Source organism: Haliaeetus leucocephalus, unplaced genomic scaffold (genome assembly GCF_000737465.1).
Source record: "Haliaeetus leucocephalus isolate CR32 unplaced genomic scaffold, Haliaeetus_leucocephalus-4.0 Scaffold566, whole genome shotgun sequence".
Taxonomy (NCBI): domain Eukaryota; kingdom Metazoa; phylum Chordata; class Aves; order Accipitriformes; family Accipitridae; genus Haliaeetus; species Haliaeetus leucocephalus.
Window position 1 is genome coordinate 5,809,899 of NW_010973002.1, and position 23,843 is coordinate 5,833,741.

At 39.5% G+C, this 23,843-nt stretch overlaps 1 protein-coding gene across 1 annotated transcript in view; it reads left to right on the forward strand.

Moving 5' to 3' along the window:
* Positions 1-12,532, forward strand: part of ISPD (isoprenoid synthase domain containing) — a 119,713-nt gene extending 107,181 nt beyond the window's left edge. Inside the window, exon 10 of the mRNA XM_010577637.1 lies at positions 12,428-12,532. Coding sequence (XP_010575939.1) covers positions 12,428-12,532 — 105 coding nt within the window. The remainder of the gene's footprint in view (positions 1-12,427) is intronic.
* The last annotated feature ends 11,311 nt before the right edge of the window (positions 12,533-23,843 follow it).

A 23,843-nucleotide genomic window follows, 5' to 3' on the forward strand; every position in this document is an offset into this window, starting at 1 on the left:
TTTTAGCTACAAGGCAAGTTTTGGGCCCTCTTCTGCCTTCCTATCACTGGGCTCATACTCGAAAGGTTTTTCTGAAACTGGCTATTTGCTCTCCAGCTATGTGGTAGTTTAATCAGTAGCTAGTGGCAGGAGAGATTCCTCCATTCGACTCCAGCTATGGGGGGATGATCAGGTGGGGGCCCAGACTCGGAGCAGCCATCACAGCATGAGCTACCTAGGGGCTGCAGAAGCCAGCTGAGGAAGTGCGCAAGCGCGCATGTGATTACTCCCTGTTGACATTTTGTGCTGTTCCAGTCATACTGCTAGCAAGTTAGCTGGCTTGAGGGCATTTTGACTGTATCTTTAAAATTTGCACTGTGCCCCTCAGCCCTGTCCATCTGTTCCTACCACCCATGCTTCCGTGGAAAGGTCTGGTGTGTCCGGTGCTTGCCATTCCTCTCAGCCACTCGGTGAGAACAGAGCACTTTGCCACAGTGGTTTCCTAGTGTGTTTTTACGATTCTTCTCTGCCCTGTCCGTTGGATTGGACACGGGCTGTTTGCTGCTGCTTTCTGAACCCAGCACCTCTGCTCACACCAGACTTCAAGAACCATCTTTCCTCTAGGATTAATTTTTCAAAATTTGTGTGCTCCCTCCATTGCTTAGCTGAACACTTTAACAAGGGCAAATGCTCTATTTGCACTGGCTTTAGGCTATGAACTAAGGAGGACAAAGGAATGGAGAATAGAGAAATTGAGAGTTTGGATCAACATTTTTAGAAATTACTATCTTGTCATGCATACTGGATAGGGATTCATTCAGTTTCCTAGGGTGCTGCTCAGATAAACTGTCCAGTCTTAAGTGTGTAGGTAAACATTGTGTAGGCAACATACCTGAAAGAAAACAATAGATAGAGGCAAATAGACTGTCCTCATTCATAGCAGTTTTGAGTATATTTGAGTCTACTTGTGTTTAAAGCTCCTTTACTCGTAGAATTATTCATGCTTGCAAGAAATGCAATTTACTTCCCTGCTTATTACATTCACTGCATGAAGACTGCTTTGGAGCAGGGAACAAGTCTGTGTTCTGTGCAAAGGGGTGTTGAGATCAATCAGAATTACCACAAAATTAATGTATTAAAACATCATATTGGTGCGAGAGACAAAGGGAATGAATCTTTATTAACAACTTGTGCTGTAATTTGTTTTTACCCTGCTGACTCCTCTCCTTTTACTCTCCAAGGAGAGGTGTCACCTCATGTCCTTGTAACTTTTTGTCTCATTTCTGGATACTTCTTCATCAGTCTGGTATTTTTATTTTGGGGGTAGACTAGCTTGGCCTTACATAAAAATCTTGAATTGTAAGGAATTTATAATTTTTGCCTTCTAGTAGGCTGTGGACCCTCAGCTGTAGACAGGAAGAGAATTCAGAGATGGGACATAAACTATGCCTAAACATCACACAGGTGCGGTCAAAGAAGTGGAATTTGAGTGATGAGATGAAAGATGTAGGATGGACATTTAATTTTAAATGTTAAGTTGTGATTCAAGGATTTTTTCAAATTTCAGTGTCTAACTTAAACATGAAGTTTTAATGATTTATTCTGCAATCAGTCCCTTGTCACAGAATAATGAGATGATGCAACTTGAGAGCCACTTGCAAGCAACTGGCTAGATTCAATTAGGAGTATCAAATTAGGGAAATCTGTGATATCAAATGCTTAACAATGAACTTCTGGACAGCAACTCCCTCTCACTGTGTCTCACTCCCGAACACTGACATTTGACTTACTTTAAAGCTGCTTTTGAAATTTTGAGAGAGCAGTTTAAAAACAATTACATATTAGGTCTTCTGTAGCAAAACACAGAATTTAAAGTTGAATTTCAGTCTCTGCAACTGCAAAGTAACTGGGCCCGTAATACTGTAGTTACTTTGTATTTCTGTAACCAGGATTGGAATGTGGCCTTTACCCCACTGAACTGATATTATCATCCTAAAAGTTTTGGAAGCCACAGGACTGGGTTGTGAACAATAGCCCAGCACATGTGTACGCATACTTTGCCCCTCAGAATCTCTTGGGTTTTGTTTATTTCTTTCCCCAAAGGAGAAGTTTTAATTTTGTTTTTTAGCAGGCTATACAGTTTTTCCTCTGAACCATCTCGAATAAATTATCTGTAATCAAGAGGAATGTTTCTAATCAATTAGTTACTGTAGCTGTGTGCTTGTATTTCAGATTATTCAGTCTGTAGGAGTTGTATAATGAAGATTTTAATGACTGAACAGAATGCTTATATTGAAATGGATGGAAGCATGCCTCTTCTTATTCTGGAGAGCTGGGTGTCTATTATGCATAATATTCCGTATGAAGTTAGCACCTGTAGGAGGGGAGAAAAGTATAGTTTAGACTGAAAGAATGGAAAAAATGCTCACAATTCCTTTGCACTGGTTTTCAGCATCCCCCAGGATATTCAAATGCGTCACTCATTCTTTCCAAAGACCTTCCTGTTTTGTTACAATCACTAATTAAAAGTTGCCTAGTCTTTCTATATAACACTGATAGTCACAATCACAAAGTGTATGTCACAAATTATATGAAACTGATCCTGCATATTTGTATGCAAAATTCTGTAACCTGTGATAGCTAAAGCATTTCATGTCTTGTACTGCATATTAGCAACTTTGATGTTTCCAAACTAGTGTGTTAATTTATTTCTTGAAAAGTGCAATGACCAATCTATGTTGTCAGTATAATATGGGACAGAAAGGAAAAACCTGTAATATCGAAATATACTGTGTTAAATTTACCATAAAGTATGTACTTTTTTGCTCTTGCTAGAAGTTTATATGAAGAAGTGCTGTATTGTTTTCTTTGTCCCCATTAGGTAGGTTTTGCAGATCCTAAGTAATGATGTCACAGTGCTCTAAAATTAAGGAGAAGCATTCAGATATGTGATACTTACCTACTTATAATTTTATGATTACGCTGATGACCTCAGACGTCACTGGGTAGAAACGTCCTACTCTGCTCTTTGAAGATTTTTTTTTTACCTGCAGTATATGACACAGTTTGCCTATCAGATAGAGCCTCTGGCATAGTAATCTCTCCTGATCTTTAGCAATGGCATGTCTTTTTATGTTTTGAGGATTGAGATGGTTGTGTGCTTAATCTTTTATCTCTGTCATTTCTTCTTTTCCCCTTTTTCTTAGCTTGTTCCCCCACCACATCTCTCTGTCTTCCCTACATATGCATTTTTGCCTTCCTACTTACTGCTGACTAGGGCTAAAACACTAGTCATTGAGTGAAACTGAGCTTGAAGGTGCTGTATTTCTCAGCTCATAATAGGAGAAAAACAGCTAAACTGTGCTTAACTGCTTTTGCTCTGCTGCTAGCCGCATGTGTCAGATGCATTCATACATGATCCGTAGCTGCTCCGTCTTTGCTTGGTGCCTGGTGTACTGCAACAGTCTGTAAATGATTTGCATGATTGGGGTGTTATGTTTTGCAGGAGGCCAGCGCTCCTTGACCCGTTTTTTCTGTATGTGTGTGTGGTGGGTCTGCTATGTTTTCCTGGCTGCCTGCAAAACTTAATGCCGCAGCCTGTCAAAGTATTTATAGACTCTCACAGTGGAACAGGCAGCAGAGGTTCCATCACACATACACGCCGAGGGAAACGCTGTTACATGCTGCTGCTGCATGGAAGGCTTAAATCCCATTCCTGCGTGAATTTGTTAGTGCTATCAGATTGATCCAAAGCTTTCTGAAACCGAAGAAAAGACTTGCCACAGCTTCACTCAACTTCAGCCCAATCTTCGATTTTCAGGAGCTTGCAGAGCTGGTTGTCAGAGGAGAAAGCAAGTCTCCTGTGCCTCAGGAGCATTTCAGTTTTCCTATATTGATAGTAAGAAACATTTTTTCCTTCCCCCTAAAAACCCTTTTGGTGTGTTTTACAAGGTTACCAGAGTGATACGTTGTAGGGCCTGTAGGTAGTACACTAACATATATTAATAGGAATACATTTCATATTATAGTCTTATTTGGTAACATACTGTATTAAGAGACCACCTCTAAGAAACCTCAAACACATAATATACTTTTGCAGACAACCACATCTGTTAAATGGCTTATTTCTGCCAGTATTTTTGTACCAGTCCCATACAGGTGGCAGAATTGGCTGCTAGCTCAAGCATTTTGTAGCTTTTTAAACAATTTAGAGGGAAAGATGGTTGACAGACAGTTGTGCTATCACTACTGGCATACTCACTCTTGCCAAAAGCTTAGATCAGATAGTGGTAAGTGCTGAATGAAAGCTCTTGCTTAAGCTGCAATGATTGAATGTGCTGAAAATGCTCTTTAAAACAAACTCTTCAGAGAATTTTTTGGTCCAGGAATTTTTATTGATTATTCAGTATGATCACAGTAACAATTTTTCTTACAGGGAAAAAAAAAAAGACTTGGAGAGGACAAGAACAAGGAAATATAAAGCCTAGGTCTGTGGATGACAGAGGCATTGGCACCGAGCTCATGTCTGTGCCAAACACTGTTTGTCTATTTTACATCAAATGAGCAAACTTTTGGAGCAAAAGTTAGAACAGAGCTTTCACTTGCTCCCCAGGCGTCTGGAGGAGTGTCTAGGCTGGAATCTTGTCATCTTTCTGTTGTGATACAGTGACTGTACATAGAATGGGTATTCCTCCACAGGGATTTTAACCCCAATCCAAAAGAAATGTGATCTGGGGGGTGGATTAACCACCTCACACAAAGAAGGGAACTGAACCTTGGTCACCTACATGCTCCAGAACATGTAGATAATGGAACTGTTTTAAAACTGCTGATTTAGGGGAATTCTGTCTATTCTGTTCATACTGGAGAAAGGAATTAATCCTATTTGGGTTTTTGTTTGTTTGTGCTGTTGTGTTGGGTTTTTTAACAAAAGAGCAATGTTTACCTTCAGTTTTAAATCTGTCAATCTTAGGTGAAAAGATATACACAATAGCATTAGAGACATAATCCTGACAGACTCTGGAAGATTTAAAATACTTGCCTGTCCTCAGTGCATCCACAGATTCATTTTAAATGTTGATGCCTCTCCATTTTCTTATGACAAACTATAAGAGGCAGGGTTGATCACTGGTACAGGAGAGAAAGATACGGTGGAGTATCACATATTTATTCACAATTTATCCAGGTTTGGGTTGATCGTAGCATGGATGTACAACCATTTAACTGCAGTGAAATAACTCAGATCTATCAGAGTTCATTAACTAAGAGGTCTGCTAGGTTCCATTAGCACAGTGACAATTTAGTTCTTCCAGTGCTACTCATCTCTTTTCTCAATCCTCATTGCATCCTGAGTATCTAGATTTCTAAATTATTTCTATTTTGAGGAGTATCCACTAATGAAGAATTGATTGCATTTTCTTAGTTCAGAAAGGAAGCAAGGCTGTGTATACAGAGGTTCAATTATGAACCTGCTGGAGTAATTTTGAGCCCAGCTACCTATCTGAACTCAAATGCTACCTTACTTATTTATATATTACTTGAAAGAAAACCTAAAAATATTCAGATAAATACTTTTCTTATCTTTTAGATTGATCTGCATAGCTATCTTCTTATTGAGGTAAACTGCTGCATTGATATTATGTATGAGATGTCACTTATCAATAGATCCTTTGGCACATGGATTCAAAAATGTGATGTGGAAGCATTTTAAGAAGAAAGGAGACTGCAGGTTAATTTGTACTGCTACAGAAATGGAGGTTGCTTTAATATGTAGATGCATGCCACTACATATCTTGAATAGGAAAAAATGCTTCTTTGTGAATCTACCACAGAATTCCTCCAAACCATGTTATACGATTGATTTCTGGTAGTGGAAGAACCTCAGTCCCTCTCCAGATCATCTTTTAAAATGAAAAATACTAACTGAAGAAGAAAATGTCAAGTATTGAGGTTTCTGAGGCTAGATTCTCTACTCAGTTTCTCTGAGTGCAAATAAAACACTGTCAGTGTGTGACATCAGGTGAGTTTTGGAGGCACCTGTTATAGCCTTTGTATAAATTGCTGCATCCCATGGAGTTTTAAATCAACAGCAGCTCCTCATGTACCACCAACATAGTCTTTTGCAAGATGCTTGCCAGAACGCAGACTATTTCAGCTCTTTTCTCTTCTGCTCATGCCTTGTGGTGTATCTGGTGTGCACGCAGGCCTACCCTGCAAAAGGGAGCAGTGGGCATGGGGTCCTTCTGCTGGCTCCAGCCTTTTTCTGTAACGTGGCAGGAATTGCAGTACAGCACAAGTGCTGTCTTGCAGTGTGGTTCGTCCCCCTCTCCTTCTCTGTTTTGCTGGGAAAGGTGTCCACAGAGCAGTTAATCTTTTTTTAAATGACTGTGTTTATGTGGTAGCTACATGGGATTTGTGCCTCATTCCGGGGGGGGGGAGGGCCGGATTATTTGATTGTTGTCCTCTGTATTCTTGATGCATTTGGGTAGGGAGAGAAAGGCACAACTGTCACTTCCCAGTGATACTTAGGCTACATCTATACTGGTAAGTAAAACAGGCCAGGGATGGTTCTCTTGTCCTAGGGCTAAAAGGCACAGCATGCCTCATGTCCATATGGCTAAGTTCTCATTTTCCCAAAAGAGGGTGGCTTCATTCAGACTGTCCGTTGGGAGCAGTCCCTGGCCTGCGCTGTCCCCTGAACCGTGCCCAGCCATTGTCTGGGAACGTGTTAGCTGGCAGGAGCCAAAACTATGCCAGGGAGCGGGCTTACAATGGAACAGCAAGGGCAGGGGCATGCCAGTGCGTGCCCCGGCCCTCTTTCTGTTCCTGGTACAAACATAACTGTATTAATATTGATGTTCCCTAAGTTTAGCAGCGTCTTTAAATCATGTTTTCAGGTTTCCCGTCAGCCGTATAAGCAGCGCTAACATTACAATTCTATTCATTTTTAAAAACTGTATTAAATGGAAAGTCAAATATTAAAGCAAAACAGAGTGCAAATAATGGAACACAGCTGTTTTATTCTTTTGGAGGGATGTAGTACAAGGCAGAGGTAATACCTGCAGAGGCTTTTTTTTTTGAGCTAAAAAGGGTAGTGTGTGTTTTTCAAGCTATGCTTAAACTGAACTAGTACATATGTAAATTGAAATGCATGTATGTGAAGTTCCAGCGGGGGGGCGGGGGCTGTTCTAAACAGATTGAAGCAAGGAAATGAGTCGTTAAGGGAATGTCAGTAAATATTCAGATATCCTCACAGTTTCTTAAATAAATGCACATTTGTAAAATATCAGATTGCATATTCCAAACACAACTTTAACTCTGTCCCTGTATCCATTCCCAGTTTTACTCTGCAGTCCAGAAAACCCCTACAGTCAGTAACTCTACATCAAATAAATTCTGAGTATGACTTATAACCATCACACAGTATGGTTATGTTGGAATATTTTTACTATTTAATAACAGACAAAGTGGATATTTTATTTTGGAATCAAAGTGCTGTTATGTGGATTTATGGTTTATAAGGTTGGCAGTGTTTCTGAGTACTTTCTTTTCCAAAGTACATAAATATAAAGTGGTAAAAGTTTTGTTTTTAGCTTATAAATGTAGTTAATCATCTGTTCAAACAATAAAAATTTCTATTTATTAATGGCCAAGAAATGTTAGGGGGTTTTGTTTTTTCTTTTTTACAAGAGACTCATTTAAGTCAACTGGATGAAATGAATAGACAGTGAATATCACAATGGTTTAGGGGGGATCATGGCACACCAGTTGATCATGTGGAACTGCAGTTATTAATCCATTAAAGTTGTTACTGCCTCTGAGTCTTATTTAAAGGTCATGGTCTTTTTTAAGGATTTTGTTGATGAGGAAGAGAACTATTTGTGTTTGATCCATCCAGCGCGTGCACGGATGTGCACTCAGACTAGCGTGCTGAAGTATGTTCTCTACTTGGAATTTGCAACACTGAGCAGTGGGTGGGCAATAACATGCGAGAGCTCTTGTGGGCTACATGAGGATTTGTATTGATTGTTCTGTTCTTACATCCTGTTTTTTATCGTGGTTACAATATATGCAAACACGTCAGGCAATTAGACATGTGAAGACCTGGTTCTGCTTGATTATTTGACTTCCTGCAACTAATAATGAGATTTTTGAAAGATTTAGTGCTATGCCATTGAATATAAAAGAGGATCAGAGGCCTGTATGTGCAATGGAGTTAGGTGTGGTAGATTAAATTTGTCCTGGCATCCTTATTGAAGCCTCCCTGTAGGCACTATCAGCTGTAATCAGCACTGTTGCCAGAAATAACATTGCAGTGTCAGAAATATGGATATTTTAAGGGTATAGCCGGGGGACTTGAAGTGTTCACTTATTTGTTTAACTTTAAATTAATAAAGACCCACACGATTCTTTTTCTTTCCTGGGTCGTTGTTGAATTCCGTCATTTTAATTCTTTTTAATATTCTTCATAAACACTGCTGGCATCCAAATTACATATAACTACTTAGGAAAAAGCTAAGTTTCATTGTGGCACATTGAAAATATCCGCTTACGTGCACAGTAATGGCCTAAAATGAAATAAATTCCCAGCAGGATTCAGAGGACAGGAAAGAATAGTTAAGCTATAACTTAACCGTTGTGTCAGTCAGTGTTATGCCTACACTTTGAACAATGTGTTCTCTTTCAGTTGCTAGAATTTATTTTTCTGTTTTCTTTTTCATGATAATAGGGACTAGAAATGATCAACAAAAGTTATAAATTAGGCACAGGGTATGACCGGATACTACACTAATGATTCCTAGCAAAGGAGTGAGTTTTGATTCTCAGAAAGATACAGGATATACAATGATTTTGAAATTCCTGGAAGAGTCCAGTTCTTCACATTATTTACTACCTCTTTCCAGTAAGACTGTGGCTGTGAGAATCAGACAAGTTAAACTTGGCACATACTTGACCTCTGTGGCATTGATTTCTCCTCACTCAGAGGCTGGCTTGTAGGCCCAGGTGCTGGACACTGTTCAATGCGTAGGTGACCCTGAGATCAGAGTGAGACAGTGTTACCGGGAAGGCGCAACAGCATAAATCTAAAAATTAGTAATCCCTAGCCCTGTTGAATTCTTCAATACATGCCTCACGATGTCATTTAACCATCAACTGTAACTGTATAAAATTAAGAATATCTTTTCTATTACATTTGTTACCTTAAATAAGATAATGTATATTCACTTAAAGAATACACTTCTGGTTATTTCCCAAAAACAATCCTGCACAGGGGCCAATCACATCTGACAGTTCATTGTTCCTGCCATTTGTATTGATTGATTCCAAGAAAGACAGGAACCAGTAGGTTTCCTGAAGAGTTATAATAGTAGTATTAATAATCAGATTATTAGAAGTCAAGTAATTGTAAAACTTGCAAACACATTTTAATTTGTGCTGCTTACTTTTTGTGTTTCTCTTTTTGAACAAATTGCAATTCACCAGTCGATTTCAGTGTGGTTTATAGACCACTCCTCCATGCAGGTTTTCTGTACGCATTACTGTGCCGCATTGCCTGCGTTACAAATGCTACTCAATTTTTTGCAGGTCTTTCCTTCAGAACATGGAAATCAGCAGTAAAGCCTTAAGTTTAGCTTTAGAAGAAGCTTTTTCCAGTCTAAAGGAATCTTATGGTGTCACTTTCAATCTCTCCTGTGAAAGTTAAATTTCTTTCTCTTGCTTCCTTTTATGTTCAAAAACTTAAATAATTTATTACTACAAAGGAATGTGTACTGAATCCAGTAACCAACAGAGGATGTGGAAAGATTTATTGGGAGAAACATTAAGAGCATTCCTGGCCAGGTGTATTTTATTTCTTTTTTTTGTGAAATGGGGAAAAAAAATATACACCTTCAGCCAACTTCAGATATGGCTGGAAGCCCATTTGGAAAACAGTGTCTGTAATTGTGAAGTGCTTCTCGAAACAAACTGAACAAAAAGCGATGAGGGGTGCAAAGAGATTGGCATTGCTGAATAGCAAGAAATGTGTTGCTAGATCTTGAAAGCGACTGCAGTGTTTGCCATCTGAGTGGGTGTATGCACATGACTTCTGCTCTCCTTGTACATTATACAGCAATTTATACCTATGGGAAATGAGGAAGTGAAAACCCTACCAAACTGGAGTAGTGGATTCTGAGTTCCTCTTTGCACCCCCGGTCCCTGACAGAAGGTACTGGAGGAGCAGGACCTGAGTACACTTCTGCACTCCTTGCTTAACTGAATGGGAGGTGTCACTCAGTAAACAGCAAGACACAGCTGTGGTGAACGTTTTTACTCTATGACAACTTTTTAGAACACTAATAAATAATTTTACTGCATATTAGAATATATAACATGAATTTGTTAGGAGTGTAATCTTTTGGGGGTTTTGTAACAGCTTACTTATTTGATAATTTTTAGGACAAAATTCTAGTCAAATACAAACATAATTTTTCCAGGAATGATAAAAGAATCAGGTATAAACTAATTCTATCCAGTTACCTCTCTGGCATGTTTCCTGTCATTTACATAAAGCACAAAGTTAATAAGAGCATTATTGTAGAATCATAGAATAGTTTGGGTTGGAAAAGACCTTTAAAGGTCATCTAGTCCAACCCCCCCTGCAATGAGCAGGGGCATCTTCCACTAGACCAGGTTGCTCAGAGACCCGTCCAAGCTGACCTTGAATGTTTCCAGGGATGGGGCATCTACCACCTCTTGGGCAATCTGTTCCAGTGTCTCACCACCCTCATCATAAAAAATTTCTTCCTTATATCTAGTCTGCAACTACCTTCTTTTAGTTTAAAACCATTACCCTTTGTCCTATTGCTACAGGCCCTACTAAAAGGTCTGTCCCCATCTTTATTATAAGCCCTCTTTAAGTATTGAAAGGCCACAATAAGGTCTCCGCAGAGCCTTCTCTTCTCCAGGCTGAACTACCCCAAGTCTCTCAGCCTTTCCTCATAGGAAAGGTGTTCCACCCCTCTGATCATTTTTGTGACCCTCCTCTGGACCCGCTCCAACATTGAGAGTGTTCCAGGGACACCTTTCCCCTTTCAGTTTTTCCTTCAACCCCAACTTCTTAGTCTCCAGCTCCCCTCTGTGCTAGCTGAATAGGTTAAGTCCCTTCAGCAGTAGCCTTATTCCTTAAAAAGCAGTTTTTAACATTATGTTTTTGTATAAGTTGTTGGAACCGTTTCCTCTTTCTCCATTAATCCAAGTTTCTTAAACATACTCTACAAATTCTTCCCTGATGCAGCATCTTAGAAAAATGGTGGTGAAAAAAATATGGAATCAAACTGCTCCATCCTCCTGCCCCAGGCAGGAAGCTGTACCTGCGTCCCATTTTACAGGTATGCGGGTCTCATGTTACAGGGCCCTAATGATGAGTTCCCTTGATCTGTCCAATAATCTGTTCCATTGTATACCAGTCCTTACTGTTAAAACGACTTCCCTGACTACTTCTACCCCAGTTTAAGTTCCCTTAAGCCTATTGCTTCCAGTTTTATCCATCATAGCTATGGAGAAGAGCTCTTGTGTTCTCTTTGTAGCTCCCCTTCTGTATTTGAAACTTCTATATTTTCCCTAGAGTTTTGTAGACCTTTCTTTTTCTCTGTTGCTTCACAGAAGTTGTTCCCTCCTATTTCTCTCTCCAGGGATGTGTCTGTGGCTGGCTACACCTACTGATATTCTCCCAGTGGCAAATGAAAAGGTTACTGGTAGCAAGAGGCTAACCTTTTATAGTCAATACAATTAAGAAAACTTGGCAATTAGACAAAGGACTCTTTCAAATGTGAGCTGGAGTGCTCAGTTAGAAGCACAGAATCAAAGTCTCATTTTATTACTTCTTCCTGTGTTGGTCTCTATACTTGCCTATCAAAACCAGACTACTTTTTAAAGTTATTTGATACAAAGATCAGCCTGAAAACTGACTGAAGTCCCAGTGCTTAAATGCCTTTGTGAGTTTTAAGTAGTTTGCAGACTACAGATGGGATTCAGTGGGTGCTTAACTACAGGGCTTTAACTATGCTACTCAATGAATGAAATCCTCCATTTTGTTCCAATGTTTTCAAACCCGAAATTTTTACTACTTTTTAAATTTTAAATATCAGTTAGGAAGCAAGTGACAGAATCAAGCTTCTGGTTTTTTTGTTGGTCTCTAGATAGATCGCATTAATTCTGGCAGTTAAAATACATTCCTTTTAGAAAAATAATTTTGCTTTTTAAATCATCATGGAGATTGGAAAATTGATATTACTATGAAATGGTGTTTGCTTAAAATATAAGTTTTAGAAGTTCTTCTAGAAAGTACAGATACATTTTTTAATTTTTTTAAAGAATCATATGGTAATTTTGCGATTTTAAATACTTACTTTTTCCACTTTTGTTAACATATTGTTTTCCCTGCTCCCCCCCCTTTTTTTTTCCCCAGGACCATTTGCTGCTTCAGGAGACAGTAAATTCTGCTGCTGCTCTTATCATGGCATTAATAAAGGACAGAAACCCGGAGCTGATTGGCCAGCTGTTGGTAGCATGAGACCATAAATCAAGTGTAGCTTTTGGAAATGTTTCTTTTTCATCATCCATTCACCAAAGGTCTTGAATCATTTTACCCTTTGATGAAAACTCTGGATTTATAACATTTACTATTAAGATCTTTTAACAACATATTTTTGATACTTAAAATACAAGTCTGATATTATGTATAAAGTATAAAATGAAATACAGATCATTCTGAGATACACTGGGTACATACTGTGAGGAATGATACTGAAATGTTTTTGTGAGGTACTGGTCATGTAAAAAGGTGCACAGAGGACACCAAAGCATTCATGCAGAATTGTCTTTAACCCATGTATGTGTGTTGTACTCTCAGACTGCATGAATTAAATTTTATTTAAGATAAAATAATCCTAAAGCACAGATCATCTTCTCTATATGAAATTATTTAAAAATTGCTGCTATACCTATTAGTGAATGTAGAGTTCAGTATACAGTGTAGCCTTCCTGACATGAACAGAAACACACATTGCAAGAAGTGTTTGAAAGGTCAAGTCCCCATCCCCCATGGAATGAAGGTACCCTTGAAACAAAGAAAAGATGTGCATGGGGACAACAAGGTGCTAAACCCCAGTTTTCCAGATGCAGTATACTCTGGCTGTAGCGCTCCTTAGTGCTACACTTCTTCCAGTACCCATGTGCCATCATTCTGAACTAGCTCCAGTAGCTCCACTGAGTACTGTATTACATGTACTCTTTGTGTTTGCACGTGTGTGTACATATATGCATGTATGTGTGTATGCATGCTTAAAGGAAGAGAAAAGGGTTAAGACTGAAAGAAATGCTTCGCAACCCAATCTGTAGGTAATGGAGAAATAGGAAGATTCTGGTAGCTGATCTTCAAGTGTACAATTTTCATCTCTTGCTGGTTAGCATATGTATGTATTAAATAGTAATGAACTGAGTGTTATGAGTTCAAATATATGCTACATTGATATTCAAGTGTGGAAAGTTGGGACAGGAAGGTGAAATGGTGAATGGTTATTATGTGGAGTATCTCCAGGTATCACAACCACTAAGAGCAATATAGGAAGAGGACAGTCCCTGAAAACACCTGTCCCTCCTTATGCATCAGACTCAGGAATTCCAGCTCTCCTGCAACTTGTAAAGGGACTAGTTTAATGTCTTGCATACCTGCTGTGATTGGAATAAGGTCTTAGAGAAGTATCCCCACCAGAAGTGTCCAGTGAGTCCCCCGTTCAATCTGTCCTGAGCAAGAGCACTGTCGATTCAGCAAGTTTCCCTCTGAAACCAGCATTCCTGCCCTTACTCCCACCATGTTCCACTCCCTCTGGTGCTCAGACAAAGCTTAGGATAGCATGATCCATGCTTGGTCCCCTCCCTTTTTCCCTTCAGCTGACTATCTGTATCTCTGTTTTAAATCCCTTTTAGAAACTGATATTGATCCCAAACTTCCTTCATTGCACGATAAAATAAAGTTGTTAGCTGACTGTTCTATATCCAAAGCACACATTTTCTTGCACACAGAAGTCATCCTAAGACGACTAACAAAGTTCTCATGCATCATCTGCTTTCTTCTTTGCTTTGCTCTCCTCTCTACTTTGATTAATAATTTGTCCTTTTCTGACATCGTACAACATAAGCATTCATATTAGCTCTGTGTATGGCTATACAATAGGCATATTTTATTCATGTATATATTTGTGGCTGTTCATATGCAGAGTATGCAAATAAATGAGGAACTAAAGAATTTATTATTGGTATTCATAATTTAACAGGACAGCTTTCACAAATAAGTTTTCTGAATTCGCTTTTACATTAATAAATTTGATGAAGTAATTCGTCTCACAAGCTTTTAAAAGACGTGATGAAAGAAGTCTCTTTGACTGTATTTTGTGATTCTTCGCTTGAAGACTAAAATAAAATCTGTGATGTGTTTTCCCCAAATAATAAGCAAGTGAATTTAGAAAATCCTTCATGTTTTCTATACACTCTAATTTATACATTGTGATACTGCCTTAGCATTGGTTTGTGTGTAACTTACCATTTGCTTAAACAAAACCTTTTATGTTGTAGGGTTGTTTTACTTACCTCATTCTCTTAAAATTATTTTAATCCAATTAAAAATGTTACTTCAATGAACTGCTGTGATGAAAAATTTTATTATGGTTGTTTATGGACTTAGTTTCAGGTCATCAAACATGCTTAGTACTAATCTAAGATAAGCATTATTAATGTACTGTTAATCATTGCATTATGGATTTTTTTATCTTTAACAATCTTTTCAAATAATCTACAAACACTAAAAAATGTATTTTGCTGGAAGCAAATACACAAACAACAGAACCACTAAAACAGATCACAAAATACTAGAACTGCAGTAAAAAAAAAAAAGAAACCGGACTGTGATTAGTGCTATTGTGTATCCAAACCAAATTTAAATGGTCTTTTGGATTATTGTTAATACTTACAATGGGAATAAAGATATAAAATGAAATTAAGAAACTGGTTGATTGGTTTTGGTCTGTGCATAGCTACTCACAAATAGCTATATACATGAGAAACTTGGCAGCCTTTTGTACACACACGCTGTTTTGAATTTAAGTAGTGAATCAGTCACCACCCATATTGCTTTGAACATTTGGACAGAGATAACACAGAGTAAATAAAAGCTCAGACTCTGCCAGCCTTGCTTACCTTACTCCTCAAGCACTCCAATTAGTATTCCTTGGGTAGTGATCATCAGAAAAGAGAATACAGAATATGGACCTAGAAATGTTTTTCATAACTGCAAAGTTGAGTGAATTAGATTTGTATATTGAAACCAATCCACTTCATGCAAAATCTGAAAACTAAGTTACTTCATTTGTCTTAGATCAGTCGGCAGAAGAATTTCTAGTTACAATCTTTTTTTCTTTAGCTTTCCAGGCTACGTAGCTTGAAAAAGGTGGCTTGATGGTCCTCTAAAAAAGGTTGAAAAATGAAAAGGGTAGAAGATGGTGGAATTAAAAACAAACAAAAAACCCACCCCAAAATCAAAGGAGAAACAAACTGAGATGTGACCCTATTGTAATATTGTATTGTATTAGCTCATCTTGATAACTAATGTAGGCTGCAGAACAAAAAGTTTTAGTGCATTTCAGATTTGTATTTCTGTATGACACCAGAGCCTCATCATCTCCACAATGCTGTTCTAGGTGCCATCCAAACAGAAGCTTCCAAAGACATATAAGGTTCCCGATCACCACTTAGCACTTTCTGATGATACAGCAACTTTTCCTGTCTGTAGGCCAAAATGGACTGTCGTGGTTTAACCCAGCCAGCAACTAAGCACCACGCAGCCGATCGCTCACTCCCCCCCCCTCAGTGGGATGGGGGAAAGAATTGGGAAAAGAAGTAAAACTCGTGGGTTGAGATAAGAACGGTTTAATAGAACAGAAAAGAAGAAACTAATAATGATAACACTGATAAAATTACAATAGTAATAATAAAAGGACTGGAATATACAAGTGATGCGCAGTGCAATTGCTCACCACCTGCCAAACGACGCCCCATTAGTCCCTGAGCAGCGATCCCCCCACCCCCACTCCCCCCAGTTTATTTACTAGATGTGATGTCACACGGTATGGAATACCCCTTTGGCCAGTTGGGGTCAGCTGTCCTGGCTGTGTCCCCTCCCAACTTCTTGTGCCCCTCCAGGCTTCTTGCTGGCTGGGCATGAGAAGCTGAAAAATCCTTGACTTTAGACTAAACATTACTTAGCAACAACTGAAAACATCAGTGTTATCAAAATTCTTCTTATACCTAACTCAAAAACATAGCATTATACCAGTTACTGGGATGACAATTAACTCTATCCCAGCTGAAGCCAGGACAGTCACTCCACCAGAGAAGGGTCATAGTTTGTTTGCTCTGTTCTCTCTGTCTCGGACACTTGCTACTGGTCACTTTTTTTTTTTTCACAGGTTTTACTTCTGAAGAAAAGCACATTTACTTCCAGAAGTGCAAAAGTTTTTTTATCTCATATCTCCTTCCTCTTCATCCATAACTTTGATCTGAAAAATGCTAGTTTATCTTACCGAGCATCCACGAAGATGTGCAGACAATGCCTGCTTCCCTTGGTTCCTGTTAAGGAAGGTTTTGGGGTTCAGGAATAGGCTCATGTTAACAGTGTTCCTGCAGGAGCCAGAATTCTGGGCAAGAGCTACCTTTGACCTGGCCCAGTGTGACTGCTCTGATGATTGGGACATACAAATGACTGGTAGTTGTAAAAACTGTGTGTTACAGGATGAATTGAGCCCTTCAGAGTATTAGTAGTGTCTCAACCTTATGTTTTTTAAGATTTCTGACTATTTTCTCTGGTCTGTATGACAGATGCACTAGTCTTATTTCTGCCTGACTGGAAAAAAGGTATTTAGTTATTAGATTGATTAATTCAGATGCATAGTTTATTAGATGGATGATTTTTCTCTTTGTGTAGGTAACAAAAGAATGGTATTCAGAGGAATTTCCTCTTGTTTGTTTCAAAGATCACTTATTAAAACCACAAATAATTCTCACTGAAACAGGGAGAGCTGCTGAGACTTGTAAAAAGAATAATATCTCTAAGGGTTCCCATTGGTAAAATCTGTTATGAAATATTACAATATAAATATGTATCTTATCTTTATCTTATAGAAATACATGATTGTGATATAAAAAAGATCAACTATAACTACATTAAAGCCAATCTTGAAGAGCTGAATTCTGAGAAACTGAGAAGCTGCTTTCATTATTCATACCCAACTCAATCAATCCAATCTTTTGCACCTGGTTTTGAATAATTTGTAACGGCACCCAGTTCAATGACTAATGCCCCACTCTGGGTGCCTACGGTAAGATAGCAAGGCAAAGTGTCAAAATGGGTTCAAATCTTTGAGCCCCCAATGCCTGCACTTTCAATTTCAGGCTGGTAATTTTTTTATGATGTCTATCTCCCTCAGCCCATTCCTCAGCCTGGTTGTTTACCACAATTCAGTTTGTCTTGTGCTTCTGGCAAGCACCAAGGGAAAGAAGCAGTCACTGACACTGCATTTTTCCCGGTGTAAGTTGATTTTGATTGACAAGGCTGTAAAGCACTTGTCGAATATACATTTTCCTTGGTTATTTCTTCCAGAAATACTCAATTACTTTTGAGATCTGAAAAACACAATTTCAGTGCCTTTGCTGAGGAAACAGTCCCAACTGTGAAAATATGTTTATGATAGAACATATGGGAAGCAAAGTGGCATTTCTTAATATATTTATTCCCAGGTTAATTTATGTATGCTTTTCAATCTTTAGATTAAAATGGATCTTGTCCCTCATCCTGCACATATTCCTGTCTCAGAAACTGAAATTATAATTCAGTTAAAAAGCCACAACACTGAATTATAACACTGTTACAAAGATAAATGAGAGAGTAAGAGACTTGGACAAAGAAAAAGTGATGTGAATTTAAATAAGATGAAGAAGCAAGGAGGCAAGAGAGAATATACCAGAGCTCCTCCAGACAGCAAAATCTGCAGGGGAGACCCCTTGAATGGCATGATATGCTAAGGGCTGCAGGCAGGAAAGCCTTCCAGGCTCAGTAGCGCCTGAGACAGCAGCTCAGTAAGGCATTTCCCTGTTCAGCAGCCATTTTAGATAACTGGCTCTCTTGGATAGTTATTTGTTGCTACTTCTGCATCTCTTTCTTTTTCATTACTCTGCCTCCTTCCTTTTGTTTCCTTGCCTCAGACTGGCCCTGTCACTTCAAATTTCATGTTTCCTTTCCATTTCAGCCATTCCTGTCTTCCCCCGCGCTCTTCTCCCATCCTTTCCCCTACTTCTGTTACTTGTTCTTTCTCTCCCTATTTGTCACTCTCTTTCCATTCCTCCCAGCCCACCATCGTTGAAGGAGACAATCCCCCGCTCCCTGCCTCTGCAAGCCAGGCCGTGGTCTGGCATCAGAAACCCTTCCTTGCTCCTGGATCGAGAACTGAGGCATTTGGTCTTTGGCACCTCCGCGCTGCTCACAGCTGGGACCGAGAACAGATGTCACTTCCGCTGCCAGCTGCAGGCAGATGAGCAGCAGCTGCCCGAAGGGACAGACCTCCTGCATGGCAGCTGCTGGGCTGACACTGAATGCTGCTTGTTAGCTGGAGTCAAGCTGCAAGCAGAGCTGTCCCACTGAAGGGGAAATAATCCGCTCCAAGGTCAGCCCCCACCCCCCTGCCCCCCCGCTTCAGTAGCCGAACTTGGGTTTGTAAAGTCAGCACCTAGTCAAGGAGGCAGATTTGCAAATCTATCAGAATCGCAGCAACAACAAAAAGTGAAAAGAAAGGAAGCCAAATCCAGGTACAGCTTGCAGCCCTGGCGACTGGAAAAAGTGTGTTTTCACTTACTAACCAGTGGCTTTGCCAGGAGTTGCTCAGAGACAAAAACCAAGGAACCCCACGATGCTGTGTTAAGCAGTTCCTTTCCACAGCAGAGACACAGCCCGACTGAAGCCCCATTGAAGTCAATGGGACTGAAAGCTCCTTGCAGTGTGCTCAAGAATGCGTGGCATCTCCTCCCTCTGGCCGTCTTCAGCTAACTCACACATAACCATGCTGATTGTCCTGGGGTTTTATTATTATTACCATTATTTTTATTGTGCTGCAGTTTTAAGTGTGTATTTGTGCTGTGCTCAACCCCCTTGCCATTTGGTGGGGGAACGTTATGGTCTTGATTAATGCCAACTATGTTTCGGAGTTTAGTTGTGACTCCAGCTTAAGCACCCACAGGCCTATGGTAAGTGGTGTTACAGGGGCACTTCTAAAGGGCAATTCAGAGTTTAAAATCTCTCTCTGAAGACTCACTCTGAATCCAGTGACAGCTCAGTAAGCCTAAAAGGACGATTTTTGTGCTTGGTTTAAGCTAGTCTGCAGGGCTAGAAAAAGTCTTGGTCTCTTCTGGACACAGTGTTTTATCCCTCTCTCCTGTACACTAGAATTGAGGGTTGTGCTGCCGTGTAGCAAGTCAGTTGAGGAAGCTGAAAACCTAACTTTTATCTGGCTGGAAACTAACCCTGCAAGAAGTGATTAGGTTTCCCAGAGTCACCAGGTGGGACAACTTTGGGGGAGGAGGTATGTCATGATTCCTGTTCCGAAGCGGTGTGCCGGGGGACCATAGAGCTGCAGCAATACAGGCATAGATCAGCCTGAACTGCCACTCAGCTGCACCATGGGGCATGATTTTTTTAACTCTGCAGTCTCGGGTCCTGCCTATGTTGAGGGCGAGATGAACATTCGTTATTCTAACACTGTTATGCCCCTTCTGCAGACAAGGGCATATATGTAGGTGAAGCACGGGAGGGTCAGGCGCAGTATGTGGCTCCTCTGTTTGGCTGTCACGTGCTGGCTTTGTAAGCAGTGAAGTAAGCCTCGGCTGTGTGTTGTGACATGCAAGCCTCTCTGAAAATGATACATCTGAAAATGCTCAGAGGTGAACTGCATTCCAGACCAGTAGGTCAGGATAAGAAAAGGAAGGAAGGAAACGAGGTGTCTCTCACCCCTTCTGGGAGTGGCTGCTTGTAGCAGATCAAAGAAGTACTCTTATGATGGATATTTCAAGAAAAGCTGCAAAATGCCTTGAGTGCACAACACAAAAGGCATATTACTTCTCCTTGTTGTTTTTTCTTCTTTAAAGCAACTGGCTTCACTGACTTCCGTATTTAATCCTGCTTTCCATTGTGCACCTTTGTGTAGGCAGCTCCACAGAAATGGAAGGTGCAGGATTTGTCCAAAGCTTTGCTACACCACAGCATGGTTTCTTATGGTTACTTACAGCATAAGAATGGGCATTACAGTGGCAGCAATGCACCCTCTGGTGGTGTCCATCAACATTTTATCAAAAATCTTCCCCAACTTAACTAAAGACAAGCACTGCTGATGATTGATAGAGGAAGAGCCAGTATTTTGCTCTCCATCTTTGCTGATTCCCAGCAGTGATAACCTGAGGTACTGAGATGGGCTGAAAAAACACCAAGCATGGTGGGATCTACAGCCATTGACGCCACATCAGCCCCAGTGACTACAAAGTGAATAACAAAGATGTGACTAGCTTAAAGAGGAGGCTGGAAAACACGCTTAGCATGTGGGTTAATGGATAAATGGGGATTCACGCTAATCAGGTTGTGTGGGTGGAGGATGGCAAAGCATTTGTTATCAGCTGAGACTTCTCCTGCCAACATGTACCTGCCTCAGGCTGGATTCTTGGTAGCGGTTTTTGCAGACCTTTTTCATTCCTCTGAAAACACACCCTGAGTAAGATTTGTTTCAGATTTCTGGAAAACCCTAAAATACAGCCCAAATGGGTGAGTTCCGGACAACTCTGTGTTCAAATTATGACTCTTCAACTGCTTCTTTGAATGATAATTTAATTAAAATCTCAACTTTATTATTATTATTATTATCAATTTTTTTGAATCTTACACCCAATTTGATGAAAGCCTTTTAAACATCAGATAAGTTTTAGAAAATAGAAAAGTGCACTGCACTATGTTGGATACAGTCAGTGACTCTAGTAAGCATTAATGAATGGCTGGGGGTTTTCAAAGCGGTGTTAAATGGGAAACAGGTAAATGTCAGCTCATCCTACATTAGCGGTCTTGTATGCAAATTAATAAAAAAGTGCTTTTGAGTGTGAAGTAAAACGGGAAATAAAATCTCAGTAAGAATTGACATCCATTAGATTCGGTGATGATAACAGAATGATCTCTAGTCCATGATTATCATAAAGAAATATCCTCTAGAATGAATGTGATAATTTATGTTCTTTAAGTTTGTATTTTTCCTCAAGAAAGCAATCAGGTAGATCCTCAGAGGATCTTTCAGGACTAAAATGCAGTGTTGTAAATACTGAGTGTGGAAGAAATAAAACTTGTAGAAAAGTATGTTGCAAGTAATAATGCCTTGTAAGTAAACCACTGTGCTATTCAGCAGCTCTTTCATGCCCTCTGCAGTTAAAATGCTGTTTTGTGTCTGTGCAGTCAAATTGTGTTTTTCAAGGCTCTGGAACATAGTACCCAAGGTTAATGAAAAACTGTAGAGCAGTAAATACTGTTGGAAATTTCTTTGGTTTGCCTGTAGGCTTTTATTACTGACATCTAGCAAGCATTACGTACAGTAAAGCAGATGATCCTGTGCTTTCACAGCGATATCGCTTATAGCAAGAGTTGAGAGCACAAAAGTAAAGAGAGGTGCACTCCTGAATGAGATTTTTGCTGGTGCACACTAAGTTTCACTACATGCATGCAGGTTTGGATTTTCATGTATATTTGCTGTAAGGTAGAAGTTATGTACAGATGACTGTATGAACTAATTTAAAACAATAGTGAGTCTCATAATTCCATGTAACTTTTTTTTGCATCACTTTAAGAGAGTGCTTATCACATTTATGCATAGAAACATAGGAAGTGATTCGTCCTACTCAAAACAGTTATAAAACCGGATTAGTGTCTTATTTCAATTGATTGTACCTCAATTACATTCAACTAATTTCACAGATGTCTAGCTTTTGGACATATAAAATTGTATATAGAGAATCATACCCCTTTTGTTTGCATTTGAAGACAAATATGCAAGAGTGCATAAAAATGTCATTGGATGAAAGAAGAAATGTTCACTCAGATAAAAATAAGGACTGTAAATAGCTTTCTTGTAGGTCCTACTCTGGCAAAGCATTTTAGCATATATGTAAAAAAGCATGCAATATTCATTATCTGTGGAGATGCCTCGTGTGCATGAAAATAAAAGTTTTATTGGAAGGTAGTCTGAAGAATATGTTCTTCCTTATTTCTACAATGCCAAAGAAGGTCAGTCCTGAAGTACTGAAGAAAAAGATCAGTCCTGAAATACCAAAGAAGAGGACTCTTGGGGAGGAAGGAACAAGTATGATCTAATTCAGCCAAAGAATTAATAACAACAATAACAACAGCAGTAATAATAATAATCATAACAAAAATAATTAGAGGCAGCAAAAAAGTAAACAGTGCTGAGAGGATGATCTGCTGTTTAAAACATCAAAGATGTCTTATTTTTCCCACCAGTGACATTTCTGGAGAGCGACTGCTGGTTACTGATTCTGGCAGGGACTTCCAGCATGGACTAGAACAGGTAATTTCATGCCTGTGCCCTCAGGTTCTCTGCATATATATGTGTAACTGAAACAATAACACCTCCTGTAAGCTCTCTGGGCTATGGCTGTCACTGTCATGTATGTTCATTGGTAGGTACAACACTTGCACCCAGATGTTAGTCTAATGAAAGTATTCCTGAGGAAACTAATATATCACTATAAATTGAATACATTACTTTGGGTTTCTGATCTTGACTGAGACATTAATATGTCAGCCACTTTTGAAACAGCCTCTTCTCCAAGGAACTTCATAGCCTAAATAAACAACACAAGGAGTGAGGCTGAACACAGGTGCTGGAAAGAGACTTGGAGAAGGCCAAGAATCCAGTGGCTGCCTGATGAAAGACAAGGTGCCAGGATGGTGAGGCCAATGCTAGATGGCAGAAACCCCTCAGGCCCCCACTGTTATCTCGCTGCTTTGTTTTCTCCCCATGAAAGAGCAAAGTGCATACGGCACACATGGTCCCAGGTTTAAAGTACAGACTGGAGAGTCAGGAGAGCTGGGTGCTAGTCCCAGTCGGGGAAAGATGAGCACTGGCAGGTTAGTAAACATCACTATGCTTTAGTGTCTTCCTCTGTGCAATATGAATAATGGCTACTTCACAGCAGTATTTGGTACAGTGATTGTATTCATATTTATGAAGTCCTTTGTAAATTGAAAACTATAAAACCTTAAAAGTGCTGTCTTTTAAAATTTATTACTGCTGAGACAATACTTGAGTGCTGAAAACAACTCTGTGCGTCAGGGAACCCTTGATTAACCAGTTGAACCATGGAAATCTCTCTTTGCCCGCATTCATTTTTCAGTGGCTCTAGAGATAATAGGTGGTATTACTTATGTACCTGAAATACAGGCAAGGGCCTTGGACCACAGAACTTACCAGTGTACTAAAATTATCCAGCCATGTTTCTCATCTGATTTTTGTGCAATAGATTTATGAATGCTCATCCCTGTTTATGTTCTGCATCAGCAACATGCATTGAGCTGAAATCCCTCTTGGACAGACCTGGGATTGTCACTCGTATTGATGACTACATTATTAAGAACTGTGTTTTTTTGAAAGCATTTAATAGAGGAAACTGGAGTTCCAACTTGTGTGTTCAGTGCTAGGGGAGCAAGGCCGGTCAGGGTGTGCATAACCCCGCCA